Genomic DNA, 23,743 nt, shown 5'->3' on the forward strand with positions numbered 1-23,743 from the left:
CAATCCATCGCCATGTCGACGAAAAGAGGGTTGGTGCTACTTGCCAACCCAAGTACGACGCGACCGTACCGACTCATGTCCCTCCACTCCAGACATACTTCAGTCGCTCTTTTCCCCTTCAACTCTTTTCTTGCCCACCCGCCGTCCAGACATTGCTGCTTTTCCCACTGACCCTTGCGGTCTCCTATCGCATTGACTCGTGCCCGTGCCCTTCTTCCCGTGCTCGCCCTGCTTTGAACCCATCATGACTGCACAAGAAGATAGCTCCAGCGACAATGTGGCGCACTCACCTACGCTCGAAAAAGATCCATCCCACCATGTCGAACAAGTCCACACCAATGAGCGGGTTCCAGGTCATCCCGGCTACTACGAGAAAGATGGCCTGCGAACATATGGCGACGATGAGGACCACGACCATGAACCGCCTGTAAGTCCGCCCGATGTCCCGCCCGCCTCATACAGGAGACATACCGGCCGTGACTGACCTTCGTCGTGTATAGATGACGGTGCATAGAGCACTCAGCTTGGTCGCCATGGCATTCTTGTGGACCGGTTCTCAGATCCCTGTCTATCTCTTCGGAGGCGTGCCGCCTTATATATATTCCGACATTGGCGGCGTTGATCGATGGATCTGGTTTGTCCTGGCTTACCTTCTGGCACTGGCCGCCATCTGTCCTTTTGTCGGGTCCATCTCAGACCTCATCGGCAGACGATGGGTGGCACTCGGTGGTTCTGGCTTGCTCGTCATTGCCATGATTATCTGTAGTGTGGCGAAGAACATGAACGTGTTCATCGGTAAGGGGGATCCCATCTTATTCTCTCTCTCGCTCCAGATTTGCTGACTCTTCTGTGCTCCAGTGGGCATGACTTTCTCAGGCGTGGGCGCCGGCATTTGCGAACTGACTTCCCTCGCCGTCACGGCCGAACTTGCACCGACGAGAAAGCGCGGCAAATACGTGGCCATCCTCGTTTTCACCATCATCCCATTCTGCCCGTCCGTTTTGTGGGGTCAACTGATCGCCTACTATTCCAGCTGGCGGTACATCGGCCTCTTCTCCGGGCTGTGGGCGTGCATCGGATTTGTCGGGACTCTGATCTTCTACTTCCCCCCGCCTCGACCCAACTCGCGCGGTCTCACCAAGAAAGAGATCATTGGGGAGATCGATTTCGTGGGCGGCGCGCTCTCAATCAGCGGCATGATCCTCTTCCTCGCCGGTCTGCAGTGGGGCGGATACCAGTACCCATGGCGTTCGGCCCACGTGCTGGCCCCTTTGTTGATCGGCGCCCTGCTGCTCCTCGTTGCCTTCCCCATATGGGAAATCAAATTCGCAAAGTTCCCCATGTTCCCCTCGAGGATGAAGAAGGAAGCCAGGATCCTCACCTTGACGTTGATCATCACGGCGATTTCCGGCGCAAACTTCTTCTCCGTCATCATGTTCTGGCCGACCCAGGCGTTCAACGTGTATGGCCACGATCCCATCGGCGTCGGCGTCCGCGGCATCCCCATCGGCTTCAGCATCCTCACGGGCGCATGCGTCGTGCTCTGGCTCTTGTCCGTCTTCCGCGGCCACAACCGCGAGTTGATGATCATCTCCTCGGTGCTCATGACTGCGGGCTGCGGCGCGCTCGCCGTCGCAGACCGCCACAACCTCTCCACGCTCTGGGGACTGTTGATACTCGGGGGCCTGGGGATCGGCGGCATCGTCGTCCCCGCGTCCATCATGACGACGATCATCTGTCCCGACGACATCATCGCCACGGTCGCGGCGCTGACGCTGTCCATCCGCGTCATCGGCGGCTGCATCGGCTACACGGTCTACTATAACGTGTTTGTCAACAAATTTGTGCCCAACGCCACCAAATACATCGGCGGCACCATGGCCGTGCAGCTCAACATCACCAACGTCACGTACATCACCGAGGCGATCGAATACACGGCCGCCTCGCTTCTGCCGCTGTTGAGGACCATCCCCGGCATCGAGGGCAACGACACGGCGTACGACATGGTGGTGCTGGCCGGGCAGATCGCCTACGCCAAGTCGTACAAGTACGTGTACCTGACCAGTATTGCCTTTGGAGGCATCTCCATCCTGGCCAGTGTCTTCCTGGGCAACATCAACAAGTACATGGATGATCATGTTGCCGTGGTTATGCATTAAGCGGGGCGGAACTGAGCTGAGCGGAGCGAAGTGGCCGTCGTATATAGCAAAGTCGATAGTTTCCATCGAACAGAATGAAGGCACATAATCCCAAGTATGTCTTCTCCCGTTGTTCCTAGATACGCTCTCCAGTCCGAGTATGTTCAGACATGTGCAGTATTTGGTACAGTACAGGCGAAGATAAAGATCCAGGTCCAGATCCAGACCAGAACGCACCTTGACTGCCGGACTGCCGGACTGCGGACTGCCTGATGGATGCCTTTGTCATGTTCCAACTCGCCGGTAGAGTATTGCCTGCCTCCTACACGACGCGATTTTGCAGTAGTTCCGCACTCGCAGGACGACATTGAGTTGGGATGATAGCGGGAGGACGTGGTATCCGGACAAGTAGCTCTATGTAGGACACATGGCGCAGTGAGGAAAGGTGAAAAGGTAAGTAATTACAGTAATTAATTACAGTAGACAAGGATGCGACAGACTGACCATTAGGTATTCGTAGCAAGACAGATGGATCCGGTTGAAGAAATAAAGTAACCTCAGAAAGCAGCACTCATATACTCCGTACTGTGTAAAATACATATGCAAATGTTACTTAGGTAGGTAGTAGGATATGTATCTGAGTCGGCGTCTGGGCCCGAACTTGTATTTTATGCTACTGTATGCCGAGGCTCACACTCGCATCTGCGACGTATTTCCTTCAGGACCTCTTCTCAGCCAGCCCTAATTAATCAAAATTGAGCCCGAAGCTCCGAAACCAATGGGTCGGCATTGTAGAAAAGACCACGGGGTCCGGAGAGCCGGGACATGAGATTGCCCTGAGCGGGCCGGGCGGAGTAATATTCAGACCGACGACGGTATAGATGTCGTTATGCGGCTGAGACAGTCCCGGTGGGAGTCACGGTAAAAATCGCGCCGTCTCGGTAAAGTTGTTGAGCATGGCGCATCTCATGGATTCTCTATGACTTTCGAGGTCGGGCTAGTCTGGTCTGGAAGAGGGTTTGAAGCATCAGCAAGTTTGACATGTTCAGAGGTTCTCTGAGACATTATAGACGTGGAAAGTCATCGTCACAGTAGCTGCGCGACAATCTGCAGAAGCGGCTGTCAAGTTCTTTCCGCGAGTCCTGACGATTACGGTTGTGGTCGGTCGGTCGATTGGCGCAGATGGGCTAGAGATCCATCTTGCTCAACCCACTCAGATCAAGTTCTGCCAACGTTTCTCCGCCAATATCGTCATCGTCATCTTCCGTCCTCTCGCTGGCGTTCGCCTGTGCATCGGCATCGGGGAACCAAAGTCTGGCACTTCCATATGATATACACAACTCTTCCCCGGCCTTGATGTCCCGGAGTGTGGTGTAGACAATCACTTCGGTCTCGGTGTTGCGTATCCACCCGACGTTCTGATCCCGAGTCGAGTGATTGAACATGGATCCCAAGCCGAGGGCGAGGGCTTGGGTCATTGTGCGGCCGGATGCGGATGGCCAGTAGCTATCGACAAATAATGGTAAGCGATGTGGTGATGGACAGGGCAGGCGTTGGGTTGGATACGCGGACAGTCATTGTGCTCGTCTTCGCCCGGCCTGATGGAACTCACTAAGTGTAATGCTGCAAAACGGTATGCTGAGTGTGATTCTCCACTTCATCTTCGGAGAAGACCAGCACAGGACTGACTTCCACTACTGTACCCCTGGGGATGTGCTTAGTTGCAAAGACACCTCGGCCTAGAATTGTTGAAGAGCGGACACGTTAGGCCAGGTCAGTGTCAAAGGTACGTGGAATCCGAAGCACTGGCACTTGGGCTGTGGAGATAGCTTTGGATAGCAGCGTTGCACCCCCTCGCGACCGCGACAACAAGTCTTCACCTGCTCAACCAGGCCTACCTTTCGGCGTATTCATGACCAGCACGAGCCCGGCTGTCCTTGACAGAGGCTGGTCACCTTCGAAGACTGCGCCATAAGCGCCATTATCTGACATCTCAGCTTGCATGAAGTATGCCTTGCACCGCTGGGGAGCTGATCAAGAGGAATGGAGGGATGGTGTAGCCTGATGCGATGGGATTGAAGAAGAGTAGCTGTTGATGCGCACTGCAATGGACTGACTGTCCGATATTTTTCGTCAAATTCTGTGTCGCTGTCAAGACTGTGTAGACGAAATCGCGAACAAGTCCCAAAGAGGGAAAGCGCGAATATTACGTCACCGCGGCATTTTCCGCGCGTCGAGGGACAAGGTGGGCATCTCACACATCTTTCACCCATCACTCATCACTCAGGGTTCTGTACTGTTAATCGTTGCACAGTCACTACTGAGGTACAGCACGCATGCATCAAAGTAGCTGCCAGTTGTGCTGTATCGATGCCAGAATCATATGTCACAGAATGTTGTCAACTGTGAAACCTGCCTCAGCAAGCCCTTCGCCAGAGCACTGGTGCGAATTCCGATGAACACCACGACTTCCGCATCCTTGGGTGCAGATGCGAACAGGCTTCAATTGAGGACGAGAATCGAGGACGCCTAGACCCTCGTTGCGCGATTTCTGTGCTTGGGCATAATCAAACCATCACCTATAGTTATCTTTACCTCGTATTGCTGAGGCTGGGGCACTCCCACTCGTTCCGGATGCAGGTGTGCATCCGACGCCCTCCGCTGCTAGAAGCATCTAGCAAGAAGGCCACCCACCGACTCCGTGCTATCGCAAGCAATCAGAAGGACCATAGGACCACAGCCTTGCCCTTCAGCCTCGGGTCTGACACGCGTTGCATGCTGGCTAGTCCATTGCGTCTCATTGCTGACTATTCCCCGGACTTTTTCATCCTGGGTTCGCGCTAAGAAACCCTCCGATTGCTTAATGTGTGAGCATATGACTTTCTCACACATGGCAAGTCCGACGTCATTGCGAGATTTTTTCCCGCGTGAGCTCGAGCCCCCTGGCAGTCAGCACGAGACATAAGTATGGGCGAGCTGATCGTCTCAATAGGCGTTGTTCAGCATTCACATCTGACACTTCAATCACAGAGTGAAACTAGGGTCGATCACCCCAAGGAAAGCACCAAACAAGTCCACCTGGTATATCACACGTCAGCAAGCCTCAATTCGCGAACCAATAATCTCCATGGCTGAAGCATTCAACGGCCAAGTCCTCATGGACCAGCCCGCTGGCACCGGCAATCGACCGTACGCCGCCGAGTCCTGGCTCGAGCCATGGCTCATCAAGCACTCTGAGTTCTACCGCAAGCACTTCACCCGCGACGGCCGCCGCGAAAGCAAGTCCACCAGACGACACAGCATTGTCACTGAGGGTCTCGAGTCGAGGAAGAATTCAATCGCCATACCCGAGGCAGCCTCTGGCCATGGAAGTGAGCCTACCGCCGCCACCCCTGTTCCTGTTGAGCAACCGAGAACAAGTACTGAGGCTGAGGCTGCCGCTGTTGAGCACCCCGAGGCTCTCAACAAGAAAGATCGAGTCAGCGCCTGGCGCCGCAGCATTGGTTGGCTCCCTCACCCATAGATGTAGAGGCAGATCCTTGTCAGCACCACATGTATTATCAAGATCGATCGTCAGGGTCAGGAGAGGAATGAGAAGGTAGCCGAGGGTTTGAGTTGCGCGAATGATACCCAACTTTGCTTTGATCAGTGAATTGCAGCCACAGAAATTTGAGTAGTTTGAATGCAATTTTGTTGTATGTGCAAAAACAGTCGGCTCTGAATATCCGAATATGTCTTAGCCTGCATATCTGAGTGTGTGGAGGATGAGTCAGGTTATGTGACACTTGTTTACTGGTCATGCTCTGCGTAGAACGATGTGCTCGTGACTTTTAGCTGATCGTATTTCTTTACGAATACGGCGTAATGGAATAATGCAAGACGGTGGGGATTGCACTAAGTGGACAGTTGCGGCGATTGCTGCAGGACACAAAAGCAGTACCCCGTCAGTACTACGTAAGGGAGGATGTTATCGAAAGAAGCTGTTGGAAATAAAGTCTCTCGACCGAGAGCCTTGGAGAGTTGATTAGACATATCGATCGCCGGTGATCGTCACGTGGGGCCCGTTGATTGGCTGCACTTCCTTGCCGGCGTTTGTCGACTCGACCGAGAGGGAGTTCCGCGCCATTTTCACGTGCCTTTCAAAGAGCGATGGCCGAATGGGGAGGCACTAGTGGGAGCGAGCGATGCACAGAGCCAATAGAAAGTGCGCCCTGGAATCGCGTCTTGCAAGCCACCCCAGCGATCGATAAATTGCGATTCCTGAAATCTTGACGCAGACAGAATATTTTGTCAGCCGGTGCGGGAGACGGCCGGATATCACCAGGCAGGAGGGTGCTGGGGAGCTGACTTCGCGTGCTATCAGGCCTGCGGCTAGACTTATATACGGTGGCTCGCCGCTCTGTTGGCGAATTGAAGATTGTCTTACTCGTACATCTTACATCTTCAGCTCCGGGGCTATACGTACCACACCGAAACATCGACCCGACAGCCACTACGGACCCCCTTTTCTCCACCGAAAGATAAATACACTGTCCGACTGCGCTCCTCCGACTATCTGTCTCACCCTCAAGAATTTTCCTCGACTCCCTGCGCACCGTACCTGAGACTGGATTAGCGACCCATTCTTGACCGGTACCATGTCTGGACACACCGTTGTTATCATTGGCGCCTCCTTCGGTGGCCTGGCTGTTGCGCACGGTCTCCTGAAGAATGTCTTCCCCCAATTGCCCAGCGGGAAAGGGTCGTACAAAGTTGTGCAGATTGCCCCCAACGAAGAGTTCTTCTGGAAGATCGGGGCTCCTAGGGTGATCGGAAACGCGAAGTCGCTGCCCCTCGAGAAAGCCCTGATCCCAATCGCCCCCGGCTTCAAAGCGTACCCGAAAGGACAATACCAATTCATCAAAGCGTACGCCACCTCGATTGATCCTTCGACCAAGACCGTCCAGACCAGTACCAATGACTCCATCCACTATGACTCTCTTGTCATTGCGTCCGGCACAACGTTCTCCTCTCATCTGTGGACCGTCACAGATGGCTCCGAGCCCCTCAAGCAAGCCGTCCACGAGATCCACCAGAAACTGCCCAACGCAAAGACCATTCTGATCGCCGGTGGTGGCGCGGCCGGCGTCGAGACAGCCGGTGAGCTGGGCGAGGTCTACGGGAACAAGAAGGACATCACACTGTTGTCGGGCTCCACAGGCCTGCTCACGAGACTCCATAACAAGAAGATGGGTGTCGATGCGCAACACAGGCTCGAGAAGATGGGAGTCAAGGTCATCCACAACAGCCTGCGCGTCACCGAGCACACCACTGAGAATGGCAAGGAGGTTCTGAAACTGAGCAACGGGGAGACGAAAACTGTCGACATCTACATCGAGGCCACGGGTGACAAACCCAACACCAAATTCGTGCCTCAGGAGTGGCTCGACGACAAGCAGAGGGTCAAGACGGATCCTCACACTCTCCGTCTGGACGTGCGAGGTGTCACTGGCGTCTATGTCATTGGCACGGTCGGCAGCTACTCAGATGGCTCTGTCGTCGACGTCAAATTTGCGACACCAGCCATCTTGGAGAGTATCAAGTTAGATCTGCAAGGCAAAGGTATGATGCGCCCAAATTGACATTGCGGTAACCGTGGCTAACCCAACCGCAGGCGGTCCGCGTACCAACAAGATCTACAAGAAGATCCAAAGCGACATGCAGTTCGTTCCCATCGGCTCTCAGGGTGGCGTTGGCATCGCCTTTGGCTGGAAGCTGCCCAGTTTCCTGGTCAAGATGGCCAAGAGCAAGGACTTCATGATTGGCAATGCCGTCAAGACCGTGGAGGGCACAGCGTAAGGCTTCACGCCGCTGTCGGAATTGTCGGAAGATTTTGTTTGGCGCTTCTGTTCTTGAGATACCCGGTCTTCATCAGCACCCGCGCGACAGGAAAACAGCCTGAGCTGGAAATGGAATTGCATACATAGATATAGCGAGCATAGTAATTACATCAATTGACAGGGCTTCTCTCGGGAAAACAAGGAGCGTGACCGTGCGAGGCATGTTCCACGTCGGAACATGTCGGGGCGCCGGTGAGCTCGATCCGGTCTTTCGGAAGCCACACTTGGTCACTGTCGCCCGCCAATGAAACGTGTCGACAACATTTTCCCCGACCAATTGCTTCCTCTGATGTATTATTCCTTTCGCCCCGAGAGGCATTCGAATAGTAGCTCTCTGTGTTCCCTTGCTTGAGGAGAGGTAATATAGTCCAGACTCCTGTCTGACTCGGTAGCGTCTACACTATCCAGTTCACAAACGGAGCACCATGTTGGGACGGGCTTCGGTCGCTGGGAAGGCCGCAGCGTCTTCATCCAAGCTCTTGACTCGTACAGCAGTGCGGAGTAGTTGTTTGAAAGCTCCTTCGTCACGAACATTCTCTTCCTGCCCCTCCCAGACCGCACGAAGGACCAGCTCAATACCACTCCGAGCTGCGTCGAAGCCAAATCGAGCGTTCAGCAGCACCGCAACCATGGCCGCTTCCACACGAACAGAGACGGATGCGTTCGGGCCTATCGAGGTCCCCTCAGACAAGTACTGGGGTGCGCAGACGCAAAGATCACTGGGCAACTTCAAGATCAATCAGCCCCAAGATCGAATGCCGGAAGGCGTGGTTCGTGCGTTCGGGATTCTGAAAGGAGCTGCGGCGACGGTGAACATGAGATATGGCCTGGGTACGCTTTTAAACTGGTGCCTTTTGACCGGTTGCGGTGCTGACTTTGAGAGGTAGATCCCAAGGTTGGAGAGGCCATTCAGAAAGCTGCGGCTGAGGTAGCAGATCTCACCTTGATCGACCACTTCCCTCTCGTTGTCTGGCAGACCGGCTCCGGCACTCAGTCCAACATGAATGCCAACGAGGTCATTTCCAACCGTGCCATTGAGATCCTCGGCGGACAAATGGGCAGCAAGAAGCCTGTCCACCCGAACGACCACGTCAACATGTCTGCCAGTTCCAACGATTCCTTTCCTACGGTTATGCATATTGCTGCTGTTCTCGACTTCGAGCAGAGACTCATTCCGGCCGTGACAAACTTGAGGGACGCTTTGCAAAAGAAGGTGGAAGCATTTGACAAGATTATCAAAATCGGCCGAACGCATTTGCAGGACGCCACGCCTCTGACACTCGGTCAAGAGTTCAGTGGCTACGTTGCTCAGCTGGACCGGAACCTGGAAAGAATACAGTCCAACCTTCCACATCTGCGGCAACTGGCTCAAGGTGGTACCGCTGTTGGCACCGGCTTGAACACATTCAAGGGCTTCGCTGAGGGCATTGCCGAAGAGGTGACCAAGCTGACAGGCACCAAGTTTGTGACGGCTCCCAACAAGTTCGAGGTTCTGGCCGCCCATGACAGCATTGTCGAGGCCTCCGGCACATTGAATACTCTGGCGGTCAGTCTCTTTAAGATCGCCAACGACATTCGATACCTCGGATCCGGTCCTCGTTGTGGACTCGGTGAATTGATCCTCCCCGAGAACGAGCCTGGCAGCAGTATCATGCCTGGTAAGGTCAATCCCACGCAATGCGAGGCCATGACTATGGTCGCGGCTCAAGTCATGGGTAACCACACCGCGGCTACCGTTGGTGGCTTGAGCGGTCAGTTCGAGTTGAATGTCTTCAAACCCCTCATGATCAGAAACCTGCTTCACAGCACCAGGATTCTGTCAGATGCAATGAATGGTTTTGTCGAGCACTTGGTCGAAGGTCTGCAGGCCGATGAGAAGCGAATCAGCACTCTTCTGCACGAAAGGTAAGCATCACGTCCTTTGAGTCATCTGGACCGTATTGAATTTTCATCTAGTCTCATGCTCGTCACCTGCCTGAACCCTGTCATCGGCTATGACATGGCATCCAAGGTCGCAAAGAATGCTCACAAGAAAGGATTAACTTTGAAGGAGTCAGCAATGGAGCTGAAGGCGCTGTCCGAGGAGGATTTTGACAAATATGTCCGGCCCGAACTCATGCTTGCACCGTCTGAGAAGAAGTGACAAGGCATTCTGGTGGACGGGAACTGGTATAGTCACTGATCCATGCGAGATCGTCACCTTGGAACAGTCTGGTGGTCGTGACTCATGCTTTGTACAGTCACTACAGCCGGGGTCCTACTCGTCGAGGTCCGCCTAGACTGAAAGAAATGTACAGTATTCGAACCCCTGTCTCGAAACATCGTCACACCATATCAGATTCACGGCGCTCGGAGTCAGTACATCTGCAATGACACCTATGTGACTCTTTGTATGTAGGGCCCCTCTCAACACACCGGCGGTCTACCTTCTTGCCTCTGGACTATACAAGTACCCCTTTCCTACATTTCTGTACCCTTGAATTTCCGCAGCAAGCAAGCATTGTCTATTTTCTTGTTCAGAGCACCCGTCCTGCCCTTCTCCTGTTACGCTTTCCTCCACTTGTAGCGTGACTCTACCCTATCACTCTGCAGAGATCACATACATATATATATACCCGAGCGATGTGGAATTGATGGTGAGAACCCATACACCAGCCCCGGGAACATTCGTCCAGTAACAGAGTTCGTGGAGCCGGGCCTTTGGCCCTGACGTACTCTGAGCTCACGTTCCACCTCTGAATAGGGGGTACGACAACTGCTCCGGACTCTCTTCCATCCAGCACTTCGAGCCTCTCGCCTGTGTCGTGAGCAGGAGAGTCTTGGGCACGAAACTCCGCACACGGACGCGTTCAATTTACGGTTATGCCGGAGCTATCTTGGAGCTGACTACCCCTTGCCCAATCAGATGTTGGAGCTCTCAAGGATTGACTCAATAAGACAATGAAGACATACTGTGATGCCCTGCCACATATGGTCAATTTGTCTTCTGCACGCGGGGAACCGACGGGGAGTACGACAAGGAAGATCCGAAGGACCAGCAGAAGAAGCGACTTTTCTGGACCTGGGATGGGAAGCCATTGCCAGCAGACACGGACGACGATAAACCCGATCTCTGGCACTGTTAACCACGACAGTCCCTTGGAACTCGACAGCAGGTGTCAGCTTAGACAATTGCTCGACCGCACGCGGAAGAGAATGCCCCAGCAGGTGATCATCATCAAAGAGCAGACTCAGTCGGCCAGCTCGAGCTCACCGAGAGGCAGGGCTCCGTATTCGATAGCTTGGACGGGTTCGGGCGGCCGGACCAGACCGCGATCGATGATGCGTTGGAGTATTTGGACATGGTCAGGGAGCGACCTTCCTACACTACCCCTGCGATTATCGAGACGACTCGAATCTCGTGCACCTCTGTTTGCGGCTTGACTTTCCCCCTGTGAATAGTCTTGTTGCAAGAGCGAGCATGGAAAGGGATGTGGAATGACGGCCTCACGATGCCAGGGTCTCACTTGGGAAACGCAAGAGGCCTTCATGAAGGCCGCTGAGGCTTATGCTACTTCTTCAAGAACATCAACCCGTCCTAGATACGGCTGTGGCCTGTCTTTGCCTGGGTCAGGTAGAGCGCGACTACCACTACCACGCACATGTGGGTTGTGCTCTTGTCGCGTTCTCATCGGCATATCTCTTCGGATGGAGAGACGGCTCCCTCATAACACGTCCAGTATTTGACACATCGTGTCATGTGGGCTGACCTCTTGTCTGTGCGAGGCTCGTTTACTACATTTTACAGGGTGCTTCGTCCCTACTCATCGGCGAATCCACTGCGGATGCAGAAGCTGAAGTTGGCGATCATTCGAGCCATGCACCTCTTTGACTGTGTCTCCTGTCTCTAGCAGTGGACATGCTACTGGATCATACGCTTGGTATGCATGCAATATGTTGGACGTCACAGTTTCCGTCTCGAACAAATGTCGGCTCTTCCATGTATCGAGGACCTTGAGCTAAAGGTCCCGGTCGTCGTTAAAATGCACAGTTCACGAAAACTACGGCATGCATCTTCCTGGTGCAGGGTATGGAGCAACGACAACGGACTGGGGTTACGAGATGGAACTTTCGAGCATCTTGCCGGCCGTGCTTCTACGCCCTACATTGTTTGGACGGCGCAACACCCCATCACACACCTCGAATTACTTGTCCCTGTTGCTACTATTGTATGGCAATCCACACGACTTTGCAGTGCAAGACGGAGCTACACGCAGTGAACTCTGCGAGCATTCCTGAGGTGTGCTCCTTCGGGCTCCGGTCCTCTTGTCGCGGGTACTTGGTTATGTGTACGACACCTGAAGGTGATCTCCTGCCATGGATAACAGGAATCACGGAAGGCTGGCTGCAGCAGGATACGACATCCCCCGTGCGCTGTTTGATCTGCGAAGCTGCACAAGACCGCATGTGAACCGAAAGCAAAACGACCGTGTCTGCGGGTGCTGGCTATGGAGATGAGGTGCAACCAAAACAACGACGAGGCAACAGATCCCAGAAAATCACTACGACTACAACAGCTTTGGAGATCAATCTGGTCCCCAGCCGATATATAATATACACACCTCGACGAATCGACGGTACGCAGTCAGTAGAGCAGAATTCTCCATTCGAGGCGATTCCGTTGAAATTGCGTACCTCGAGCTGTCATGGGAAGAGCGACTACACCCGACCGAGATTCGTTTCTCCTGGATCGTGCGTACGAGGGGACTACGCCATAAGGAAGACTTAGGGCCTGGTGCGTCCTTCTCCTGTGGAACATCTTGCTGTGTTCATCCGGTTGCGTAGTCGGCCATCTTGGCTGTATCGTGCATCTGGAAATGGATTTGGAAATGACATTACCACGCGGAGCGCGGCGTGAGGCGTCTCTTGCCGGTCTATCTGCTCTGGCGATGACAACAGGAGAAATCATCGTTGTTTGCGGCTTTATGGACGGCATCTTTTCACGCCTAAGCACGATGTGACTACGACCGGCTGTTCAGGACGTCTATACAACCTTCTACCGCCATCCAGAGCCGAAAGTGTGGTTATCTTCCGCGCTTCCTCCTATATGAACCCCGATTTCACGAGCGGCTTGGTTGCGTGTCGAACCTGCCAACCAGGACTGTAGTACGGCTCCTTCTACGGCTTTGGAGATAGGGGTATTGTAAGACCGCATCAGCTACGTGCCGTTGGTAGGCCGGTCCCCCCTGACGACCGCATCATTGTGTTCGTCTTCGATATCGATGAGGTCTTGACGATGGCCTGGCGCTGGGAGGCAATGGGTTGCATTACCTGCTATCTTCTCACGCGACGAGATGCCTTTCGCCCTCTATCACTACCTGCCACTACCCATCCGACTCCAGAAGCTCGGATCCCCGTGTTAGTCGATTACTCGAACAAAGCCGCATGGTGCCCGAGATCGCGAGCTTGTCGAATCGCTCGGTGTAAAAAGGGGAAATGAAGAACGTGCTGGCCCGTTGCGTTTTGAGAGCCCGTAATGCCGCACGAGAAATCAAACCACCTTCGGCAAAGGACAAACAAGAGGCCAGGCTAAGCAACATGGTATGGCTCGACACCATCGGAAAACCCACGAGCACCGAGAAGCACGGCAGTTCGAAGATCAACTACGATCAGCTCTTCACACTCAGATGTATCTGAAGGATGTTCGCCAGACACCTTGACGAACTGCACGCGGACCGGCCACAAGGATCACTTCCTTCAATGTATTCGGTCCTTCGATTCAGAACTGATTGCCTCGCCCAAGCCTCCCACTACCGACGAGAATCATCACTTTGCTACCTGTTGTCAAAACCAAGGAATACGTTTTCAATATAGTATGGGACACTGGATTCGACACGGTGACCCTGGATCGTGGGAACTAATGATCGGTCGGATACTTCGCAACGGAAACTGCAATCAAGAAGGTAGAAATTCTTCTGAGCTGTTGTGTGAGAACGTACCGGTTGAGCGAGCTTCGCATGAGAGAAGACTGGGCCGAGAGCAGTTCGCGAATCGAATGGATAAGCGTGCGCAAGCCTATCACCACTGTGGAGAGGCCACGGTTCTGCGCGCAGTGCTGGGCTTGTGGGCCGAGTCTATTGTATCGGCTCTTGACCGATGCTTATAACCGCAATTTCACGGGGGGCGAACGAAGTACTTCAAGCTGAACGCATGTTCCGTCATTCTGGCTCATGCCACGCAAGATCGACGCAACTATTACGGACAATATGTGCTACAGAAGACGAGACTGAGATCCCACGGGCGGTTCGCCGCAAGCGTATCGACTGGTGTTCCCCTCGACACCATGGGGTTGGGTAAGACTCCAGCGTCAGCGGGATGCTTTTGTTTCATCTCAAAACGAGGTACCACAGGCTGGCAGTTTGTCGACGAGCTGACGAATCTTGCAGCTTGTCTGCCTTATTAAGCCGGTGGAGTGGTTACTCGGAAAAAGACCACCTACGGTCTCGGGGAGCGCTTTGGCCCTTCTAGACACGAAGTCGACCCTGGACAGCACACGCTTGTCTCTCCACATGGCTAACTCTAAAAGACTTCCTCCTGGAACACAGTGCTCTATTCCACACGGTGGTGACACTGCGGTACTCAGTCATACCGAATCGCAGTGGCGAGTCCGTGGACTGGACAAAACGCGCCATGCGTCAACCTTCTCCATGGAATAGGGACAGGCAGGGGAGGAGGATCCAACGCTCCGTGTTCTGGACATTTACACTGTGGAATAGAGAGTCTCTGGACTCTGTTGGCTTTCTTCATCCGGTTGAGCTAGATCAGGATCTCGCTATGGGTATGGGTTCAGCCAAGACACGCTCGAGCATGTCCTGCCTGGCAGACCAGGGCCTGGCAAGTGCCTGTTGCACCTCAATAATTTTCTTCCACAGCTCCGCGAGAACGCATGGAACGCGAAGAGCTCCTCTCACAAGGTGAAGGGGGGCTGCCGCTGGTGCCTACCGGAATGGTGCCATGGTTCGATGGTGCCTGGTTGCCTGTTGCTGGGAGTCGAATCTTAAAAGAAGGGAAACTCGTGGCCAGGAGAGAAACTACCAAACCTACTGGCAATGGAGGACTGTTGACATGCGTGCTAGTTAAGCAACGGGGACACTCGTCGCTCTCGTCGCGATAGCGGGATATTTTCACGGCACAACGGCTACGTCAACACAAGAACTATGAAGAGCACCGCCAGCCAAAGTCCAGGCCACCAGCGGGCTGGGTGGACTATCTCGATTGTTTCCGACATTTGTCGGTTCTTTCTCCGTGACTGGGAATGTCGGGGTTTCTGCACAACTAGTAGATGTCAATGAGGAGGCCACCGGGCTAAGGATTTCTCTACGGACCAGGCGCCGTCCGTGGCTCTGCTTACCTCTTGTATCCACAAGGCGAGCGCTCTCGGGCCCTTCATAAGCTTTCTGCCTCCTTCGGGAACCGTGACACTCTTCGCTATGCCTACGTTCTGGGCTCGTGGCACCGTTTCGGTTGGGTGGCTCCCGGTCACCCCAGCGGATGGACATATCGGGAATTTGAGGATTCGTTGACTATATCGAGTCGGCTCTGGATATATATATTTATATTCATATCTAAAGTCGATGTTGTCGACTCCTCGGCCGAAGGTGTCGAGAGCATCAACAACACGCTGTCGCCGCCTTCTTTGGCGAGGAGCCTTTGAGGGTACCAACACCGTCCTAGGAGTCCGGGAAGATCAATTTCCGGCGTCTCGTGCGCGGCTTTCTGTCCACACACACGACTCTCCTCGCTGAGAGCCTAGCGTTTGTATCGCGACCAAGATACGGCACATCGACCACGACTCAATCAGAGTGTGGACTGAGCAAGTGCCAAGTGGAAACCGTGAGCCCATGGCCTGGGATGCAAAACCATCATCTCCAGCAATGCGTGCCGGGGCGTGGAAGAGCGTCCGGACTTTTCCAAAGCCTTCGGTGAGCTTTCCTTGTCGATATTCGCACAGCTAGGTCTACTCGTGCTTGTGCGCTATGGGTCGTCAGTCTTCTGGCAAGCAGTCTGCTAGAGTGCTCGCACGTTTCGATACTACGGTCGCTGGACTGCTGGTTGTATTGCGCGAAGGATAGCAGCTCGGTGATCGGCGCAAAAACCACGGAACCTCTTTTGCCGTTTATCGTTTGATGGCAAAGCATTTGACGGATCTAGAATATCGGTGGGGTTCTGCCGTTGCCGGTATGAGTGTTATGGTAATGCCTGGCTTCCTTTTCAGCATCGCTTTGCGCGTTCGTTCTTCACGAAGCTGGCATATGGCACATGTCCCCCGCGCCGACACTACATATCGCTTGGACGTCAAGTACTTACCATGCGGTTGTCACTACACGATCCTTCCCTGACGGAGTCCTTCGCTTTCCATTCGATATTAACAAGGCTCTAGACGTTTATATAGAAAAGCTCGGTATCATTGCTCGACCATGCCGAGAAGACGGATCCGACCCCTATTCACCACTGCCATGGAGATGCCTCCTTCTCCCCAATAGATAAAAACGAGCGGGTTCATGTTTCTCTTGCAGTTGGTCGGTATCTCATGGCATCGCGCATGGGTCCGTTTCCGTTGGGTCTCCAGGTTGACGAAACCTACTGGTCGAGGTGCCCAGGTCCGATTAGCAGGACGTCTGTCTGCCGAGATCCAGCAAATGCGAAAATGCCTTTCTCTGGCTGATGAACAGCGAACGATCCGGCTTTCCAAATCATCAGTGCACTAAAGATATTTGCTGCAGAGACCAGATGACTCGCCGCGACTAGACATAGGACAGCCGTCCAGACGGATTCGAGCAGCAATCGCCGCGAACAATGTGGCCGCCGATCGTACGCCGGTCGATCATATGACAGTCGAAGCGTTGCTACTTCTGCGGTCCTGCGCTACGCTGTTGAGGAACGCAACGCCCCATGTTCTTTAACATCAGCAACCGTCTCATGCCTACACAGAGTGTGGACGGCCGACCCTGAATCGTACGAAGCTTGGATGCCTCGCAGCAAAAGGCATACCGCAAAGTCTCACTTGATGTGCATCCCAGAAGAACGCCTGGAGACTCGGAGCGTCAGAAGACGGTGTAGCGGATGGGTTATTGCGTCCTGAGGTCCCCCAGACAAGGGAAGCGTGGACGGCATGCGCGATCGAGTGCGCGCCACTTGTGACTCTGAGCTATCGGTCTCAGCAAGACGCAACGAAATGAACACGCTGCGTGCCAAACAGGCGCTCGATGCCTGCCCTCAAGTTTCCACCGGTCAGTGTAAGAGAGACAGGTCCTCTGCACCTGCAAATACTGTGGTGGAGTCTCCACGCTGATCGAAGAGGCAAAGTCTCGGTTGATGAACAGCATTGAGATCGACGTTCGAATCCGGACCTGGCGTCGCCTGCGGAAATGTCGCCGTACGTCAAGCTCGACAGGAATGGTGAGCCAATGAACAGAATACTAAATAAGTACATTGAGGGTCTGTGAGTGACAGGGGTGTGGCTGTGGCCAAAGGGGAGGATGACAAATGGACTTCGCGACCGCGTGAGTACTTCCGAAGCGACTGTCGTTTTCATCAGGACTGATAAAGTACTTTAGGGGATGGACCGCGCGCCAAATACACCCCGTGCCTCAGGGATGCGACTTGTCCGTGGTATGGGTAAGTAAGAGCTATCGACCAGAACAAGCGAAAAGTCGGCCTTCTTTCCCCCGAGGTAGAGGAGCAATATGAGGCAGCGGAGGGGGAGCGTCTAGACCGGCAGGTGTCGCTACTGAATCTCTCCGGTACGGCGCTCAAAGAAAGCTAGATCTGCTCTTCTCTACTAGATCTCGCTAATACCAGGCCTGCAGATGCTGGACCTCGTCTCCGCCACTTCATCTCACCCTCATTTGACTCCACCATGCTCAACCGGAGGAGATTACGGCATCCTTACGGGTCTGGATAAGTCCAATCGCGGCAGCAGGCTCGAGACAGCAAGGTCGAGCGCAGCGCGAGTGATGGAATTTGTCGCGTGGCTCAAGGGGTACCCAGAGGTCGGAGGTCCTGCTAACGATATCTCTTCAATCGTGACAAAGCCACGGAACAAGGCAGGAATTCCGTCCAACAGCTCACACAATTATTGACGCCGGGTTCGCAGCAGATCACGACTTCAAGGTCAGCGCCTAGACGCCTCTTCTCTCCAATGAGATTCAAGGTCGTTGACTCGAGTCGTTTGCGAAATGAAGGGTTTCTCTCTGGACTTGCTCAGTGACACACCAACGGATAAGCCGTCCACCCATCACAATCTGGTGAGTCGAAGTCTTGTCCTATACAGTGGAGTCCGAAGATTTCGAGGACATCGAGGATTCAGCTGGAGATGTAGAGGACGTGCAGCTAATCTACCGGAGCCGTGACAGTCACATACTTACATCAGACATAGGTTGTGCGGCGGTAAACTGGCTCGTAGTTCAACTTGTCGCCTGTTCAAGAATGTCAGGATCTCGAGTACTGGATCTACACTGGCTCTGGGACTGGGGCAGTCGACGGGGTTGATTCCCATCTGCCGACGTGTGTCGCACTTTTTAGACCTGACTTGCCTCACTTGGCAGGAAGGAAGTCTTCCAGAGCGTTTATCTATCTCTATGGTTAGATACGCATCGTCCGAAGAAGCAGCCGGGGTATCTCTTGTCGAGCAAGATTTGCATAAGCAGTTCTTAGAGGACATCAGGATGGGAGGCCGCCAGGCGGGCGAGAGAGGTATAGGTAATATGACCCGGGCATATTGCACTCAATGTCCTGAACTCGAAGAGGATCACGAAAATCGGAAGACCATCTTCAACCCTCGGCAGATCGAAGAGATGATCAAGAATATGGCGGAACATTGAGGCGAAGGCGGCCACAAGACATCCAGATGCTCGATGCTCCGGTACAGCTTAGACCGCACCCGAGGTCCTATCCATAGGGACGTCCAGTGCTACCTACGTACTGTAGACTGCACGGTGACACCAGTCCTGGCGGCCTATGAGGACAACAAAACCAAGGAAAACCTCCAAATGCTGTAGCCAGCCTCAAACCATGAATGCTGGATCGGACGCCCTCTGCCAGCAAGCTAGCTGATCTATATCCTTGTGAGCTACCCAGCGCCACGAGAACACAGCAGGAGAAAGAGAATATGGATACCCGGACATGGACGATCGCTTGCTCGCGTAAGAGGCCAGTGCTAGACTACCCAGATCGCGCCAGGCGAGAAGAAGAGTCCAGGGAGTTGCGTTCATGCCAGATCGAAAAGCTGCTGAAACGTCGCCAGCACAGATACGAGATGAAACGAGTACTGTCCTCGATGTCCCTACGCTCGAACTCGAAGGGTACGGTCGGGACTGATCGATATATGGCCAGCGAAGATCTGAAAGCGAACATATCCGAGGACTCATGAGGACTCGTATTGTCTAAACATGTTGTCGAATTGCTTGCGAAGGAGCGACTGCCTGGAAGAAATCGAAGTGGCAAGATACTAAGTAGGTAGCTCAGTGAGAAGATCATCGTGAAGCTCGTGAAGCTATTCTGTAAGTACAACCCAAGGGGCACATGAAAGCGAGAGAGAGTACCAAGTACAAGTACTCCGTAAGTACAAGGACATTCAGGCAATGGCGAACTCTATGCCGAACCCCCCCGAGCTATTGTGAACGAGCAATCCGGCGAGTCAGGGTCGATCAAGTGAGAGCAGTAAGGGGGACACCCCACCTAATCATACCATTTTCGCTGAACGCTAAAGATCCCTCATTATAAGAAGTGGGCTCATCAAAGTTTACTGATCATAACCTAAACTACCGAAAAAGCCCTTCAATATCAGCATCGCAGCATCAGTGGTTTAGTGGTAAAATCCATCGTTGCCATCGATGGGCCCCGTGTTCGATTCACGGCTGATGCACTGGCACATCTAGAACGTTTCTTTTTGTCTTTGTCCACAGATTTTTGGGTACTGCGTGGCAGTTAACGAAGCGGGATTTTTTTTTATTTTTGTGTGTGCACACGGTGGTGGCGCGGGTAACAGCTTGATGCGCACGAGTATGTTCCAAGGCACGTGTGGATCCAGTGTACATAGACGACACAGTACTCCGTACTGTACGTTGAATTTTCCGAGGTAAGTACATACTCCGTACTCGCAACCGTGTTTCATTTGAATTGGCGTCTACATTATTTATTGTTCCCAAAGGCTGTTCAAGCGCATCTGCTGCAATCTGTTTGACATGGCGGAGATTCTCACCATCATTTGCCAACGGAAGGGGAGAGGGAGCGAACTAGACTTTCTCGTCTAATCCTCGCTACGTCCCGGTATATACACAGTACAGTCCAGCTCACGGACAGCGCTTGAGCAAGACAGCGTGTATGACGGAGATATATGTGCAGTCTGGATCGAGTCGGCTTTAAGCACTGTGCTGTCGGGCGATTTCTACATTCTTGACGCAACCCGTATATACTCCTCATATCCATTTCAACCAGACCCGGCCACCACGTGAATCATAGCTTGGCTGAAGCCTTCCTTCTGGCCTCCCTTTCCTTGTCCCTCAGCAGCCGTCGCAGGATCTTCCCGCTGGGACTCTTGGGGATGACATCAATGAACTCGACGCCACCAGCAAGCCACTTGTGCCGTGCCTTCTCCTTCTCGACATATTTGATGATATCCCGCTTGATAAGCGCGTCGTTCTCCTCCAGACCTACGGACTTCGACTTCACGACAAACGCCTTGGGGACTTCGCCGGCACGGTCGTCCTGGACCGGGATCACAGCACAATCAGCCACGGAGGGGTGGTTGAGCAGACACGCCTCGAGCTCGGCAGGGGCAACCTGCAGACCCTGGCTGGTGTTAGAATCGCTGCGCAAACTCCTCTGGAGCGATGCACTTACCTTGACCTTGATCAATTCCTTTATGCGGTCCACGACCCAGATGTGCTCGTTGCCATTCGGGGACACGCGGAACTCGACCTCATCACCAGTCCGCATGAACCGCCCCTCGGGCATATCGACGAATGTCTCCTGCGTCGCCTTCTCATTCTTCAGATACCCAAGCACAATGCTGGGTGACTTGACGAGCAATTCGCCGGGTTGATTGTAGCCGGTGATTTCATTGCCCTCGATGCTCATCACCTTCGCCTCGTACCCCGGGATCAGGCAGCCAGAGGAACCGAACCAGATGTCCCTAGGAGACGATGAGCACACGACCGTACACGTCTCGGTTAGACCATATCCCTGTCGAATCTTCCAGGTTGGGAACTGGGATGCCAGCTCCTCGGCCGTTTCTTTGCCCAGTGGGGCCGCGCCGGTGAAGATGGACGTTACACTGGAAAGGTCGTATTTCTTGGTCAAATCCCTGTTCTTGACCATCGCGATGATGATCGGCGGCACAATATACAGCGTGTTGATCTTGTAGTTCTGGATGGCCGACAGGTAGTTGTTCAGATCGAATCTAGGCAGGATGATGACTTGGTCACCCTGGTACGTGGAGGCATGGCAAATCACAATCAAGGCGTAGATATGCGACTGAGGCAGCAGACCGAGCGCAACTTCGCGATACCCCGGTCCATTTGCCTCGCGAGATGGCTTGTCATACAGAGAGATCTGGAGCGTGTTGGCGATGACATTTCGGTGGGAAATCATGACTCCTTTCTGTTGTAATCTTGTCAGGACTGCTTGGTGCACAGGGTGCTTTACTCTTGTTTGTGCGAGGGAACGCTTACCGGCAGTCCAGAAGTGCCGCTCGAGTAGCACAGAAAAGCGGTTTGCCTCGCGCCCTGGCCCTTCTCCCATTTTATTGGTTCGAGGTCGGGCAAGTTCTCGCCTTCTTTGATCAACTGTGTCAGGGTCTTGAATTCCGGGGGAATAGGAGGATCGTTTGCCATCTCGCAGATGTAGACCCTGTGCTTCGGAATGTTTGATTTGGCGGCAGCGGCGAGGGCGGTTTGCAGCAAGGGCATGACGGTAAAGAGGACTTGGGCGCCAGAATTGGTCAGTTGATGCCGTAACTCGTCGGCGTTGTAGGCCGCGTTCGCGGGAGACGATACGCCGTTGAGTCGGTGGATCGCCCAGTTCAAGGTCATGATATCGATCTACATGGCTGTCAGATGTGTGTGTGCGTGTGGAACCTGTCAAACCCGGGGGTTTCGCATACTGTGTTCAGCGCAAATACACCGGCTACCTTGTCATATTCCGTGCCGGCATTGACCTTCCAGCCAAGTTCCTTCGCCAATGCGCGAGATAGACTGTCCACATCTTTTTTCTGCTGTGACGCCGAGATGGACTTCCCTGTCAGGCCGCAGGTGTAGGCGGCCTTGGATTCGGAGAAAGGCAGCCGGCCGTGTTTCTCATCCAGCATGAATTCGCATATCGGCACGGTATCTGGGACTTCAGGGAGCTGGGGTACCCAGCTCATAGGCTTGAACACCATGTTTGCGATTGTGGACGGACGTAGTTGGGAATTGAAGTCACGAGGGAAGATGGCTGCAGCGCAAGGAGTCTCCCTTAGTGTCAGAAAAAAACCCCTCCGTATCTAGACCGCAGGATGGTCAACAAAGACAGAAAACCAACGGTTGGTACGGTGTTTGATCGGACGAGCTCCATGGGATTGGAAACGCGACAGCTCGCAGGGCCGGCCTGGGCTGGGCCGGGCTCTGCGTCAGAGGTGGTTCTTTACCCGAGGTAAAAGAAGCTCGTCATCCTAGCGTAGCACTTACCCCAGAGGGATGACCTAAGGACGGTGCGAGTAAGTAACTTGAGCCGTTTGGTGTGGGCGTGGCACTGGCTCTGGGCTCCGCCGGGCTCCCACCGGGTCTCGCATTGTCTGGCCTAAGCTCTACCGTGGACAGCAGTCAGGCTTAGCTGATTTATTGGACGGTGCACCCCGCACCTAGGTTCCCCGTGGACGCTGAGCTCCCTTCACTCCCGAGCCTGCCCCTTCACGTGACTCGGCACCTTATGAACGCCGACAAAATGCCGACATGCCGACATGTCCAGAGAACTCGACGCCGTTCAAGATGTCCTTAGGAAGCTGGGTTTGTCTGCCCATCATCGTGCCATGGCCCATCTAGACCGAGGCGCGGGGAGGTTCGAATGGAGAAGGAGACCAAAATCCACGGGACTTCCCCGTTGCGGACAACCATTTCCCATGTTCGGGGTCTCGTGAGGCAGAGTTGATTGCGACCCTCGACAACTCCTTAGGCGTACAGTTCCTGAGGACGGCCAACATATCTACATTCTGGGTGTTGCGGAAGCAGGATCGATAGCTAACACGATGCAGCGGTTCAGATCATTAGAAATTGCCGAGGTCTAGCCTGCCCACTATGGCCAATATATCTATTGTATACAGTACAAGACCACTCTTCCACGAGGCAGTTACGGACAGGACGAAAGCACCGAGACTATCGAGCCTATTAACAGAGTTACCCCCTGTTCAGTGAGTGCAAGATATGCACACCACGATTCAGATCCAGATCTTGAGCCCGTTCGGTTCATCATCGCCGAAGAATCGATAGTACCTGTGAATCTATCTGACTGCCAAAAGGCTTCCGTCTTTCAGATGATCAAGACACGTACACTGATCAAATGGCTGGTGTAGGACTGGTCGTCTTGCAGTCACATTTGCACTTCGCACAATTGTTTTCTGTAGACTCAACTTGAGGTACGGGGTACCTTGCATGCAATTGACCCCCGATCGCTTGTTGGCCTGCAGCCCCCTGAGCGAAGTGGTGTTGACGC

At 53.7% G+C, this 23,743-nt stretch overlaps 6 protein-coding genes and 1 non-coding gene across 7 annotated transcripts; 5 read left to right on the forward strand and 2 right to left on the reverse strand.

The window, feature by feature from the left end:
- Window positions 1-244: 244 nt before the first annotated feature.
- On the forward strand, window positions 245-2,159 carry G647_05004 (uncharacterized protein; the record flags this gene model as incomplete). The annotated part of the gene is made up of 3 exons (XM_008729340.1): window positions 245-427; window positions 501-795; window positions 859-2,159. The coding sequence occupies 3 exons, from the start codon at window positions 245-247 to the stop codon at window positions 2,157-2,159; spliced, it is 1,779 nt and encodes a 592-aa protein (XP_008727562.1).
- Window positions 2,160-3,325: 1,166 nt separating this feature from the next.
- Window positions 3,326-4,130, reverse strand: G647_05005 (uncharacterized protein; the record flags this gene model as incomplete). Its single annotated transcript, XM_008729341.1, has 3 exons — window positions 3,326-3,644; window positions 3,751-3,877; window positions 4,037-4,130. 3 exons carry the CDS (start codon window positions 4,128-4,130, stop codon window positions 3,326-3,328), a joined length of 540 nt encoding a protein of 179 aa, XP_008727563.1.
- Window positions 4,131-5,265: 1,135 nt separating this feature from the next.
- On the forward strand, window positions 5,266-5,661 carry G647_05006 (uncharacterized protein; the record flags this gene model as incomplete). The annotated part of the gene is made up of 1 exon (XM_008729342.1): window positions 5,266-5,661. The coding sequence occupies one exon, from the start codon at window positions 5,266-5,268 to the stop codon at window positions 5,659-5,661; it is 396 nt and encodes a 131-aa protein (XP_008727564.1).
- Window positions 5,662-6,775: 1,114 nt separating this feature from the next.
- G647_05007 (uncharacterized protein) lies at window positions 6,776-7,976 on the forward strand (the record flags this gene model as incomplete). The annotated part of the gene is made up of 2 exons (XM_008729343.1): window positions 6,776-7,739; window positions 7,792-7,976. The coding sequence occupies 2 exons, from the start codon at window positions 6,776-6,778 to the stop codon at window positions 7,974-7,976; spliced, it is 1,149 nt and encodes a 382-aa protein (XP_008727565.1).
- A 670-nt stretch (window positions 7,977-8,646) lies between these two features.
- On the forward strand, window positions 8,647-10,160 carry G647_05008 (fumarate hydratase, class II; the record flags this gene model as incomplete). The annotated part of the gene is made up of 3 exons (XM_008729344.1): window positions 8,647-8,848; window positions 8,899-9,922; window positions 9,974-10,160. The coding sequence occupies 3 exons, from the start codon at window positions 8,647-8,649 to the stop codon at window positions 10,158-10,160; spliced, it is 1,413 nt and encodes a 470-aa protein (XP_008727566.1).
- A 9,691-nt stretch (window positions 10,161-19,851) lies between these two features.
- Window positions 19,852-19,922, forward strand: G647_05009. Its single transcript has one exon. It is a non-coding gene; the product is annotated as a tRNA-Gly (tRNA).
- A 590-nt stretch (window positions 19,923-20,512) lies between these two features.
- G647_05010 (uncharacterized protein) lies at window positions 20,513-22,436 on the reverse strand (the record flags this gene model as incomplete). The annotated part of the gene is made up of 4 exons (XM_008729345.1): window positions 20,513-20,848; window positions 20,900-21,658; window positions 21,730-22,098; window positions 22,161-22,436. The coding sequence occupies 4 exons, from the start codon at window positions 22,434-22,436 to the stop codon at window positions 20,513-20,515; spliced, it is 1,740 nt and encodes a 579-aa protein (XP_008727567.1).
- Between the last annotated feature and the right edge of the window lie 1,307 nt (window positions 22,437-23,743).

Source organism: Cladophialophora carrionii (assembly GCF_000365165.1).
Source record: "Cladophialophora carrionii CBS 160.54 unplaced genomic scaffold supercont1.4, whole genome shotgun sequence".
Classification (NCBI taxonomy): Eukaryota; Fungi; Ascomycota; class Eurotiomycetes; order Chaetothyriales; family Herpotrichiellaceae; genus Cladophialophora; species Cladophialophora carrionii.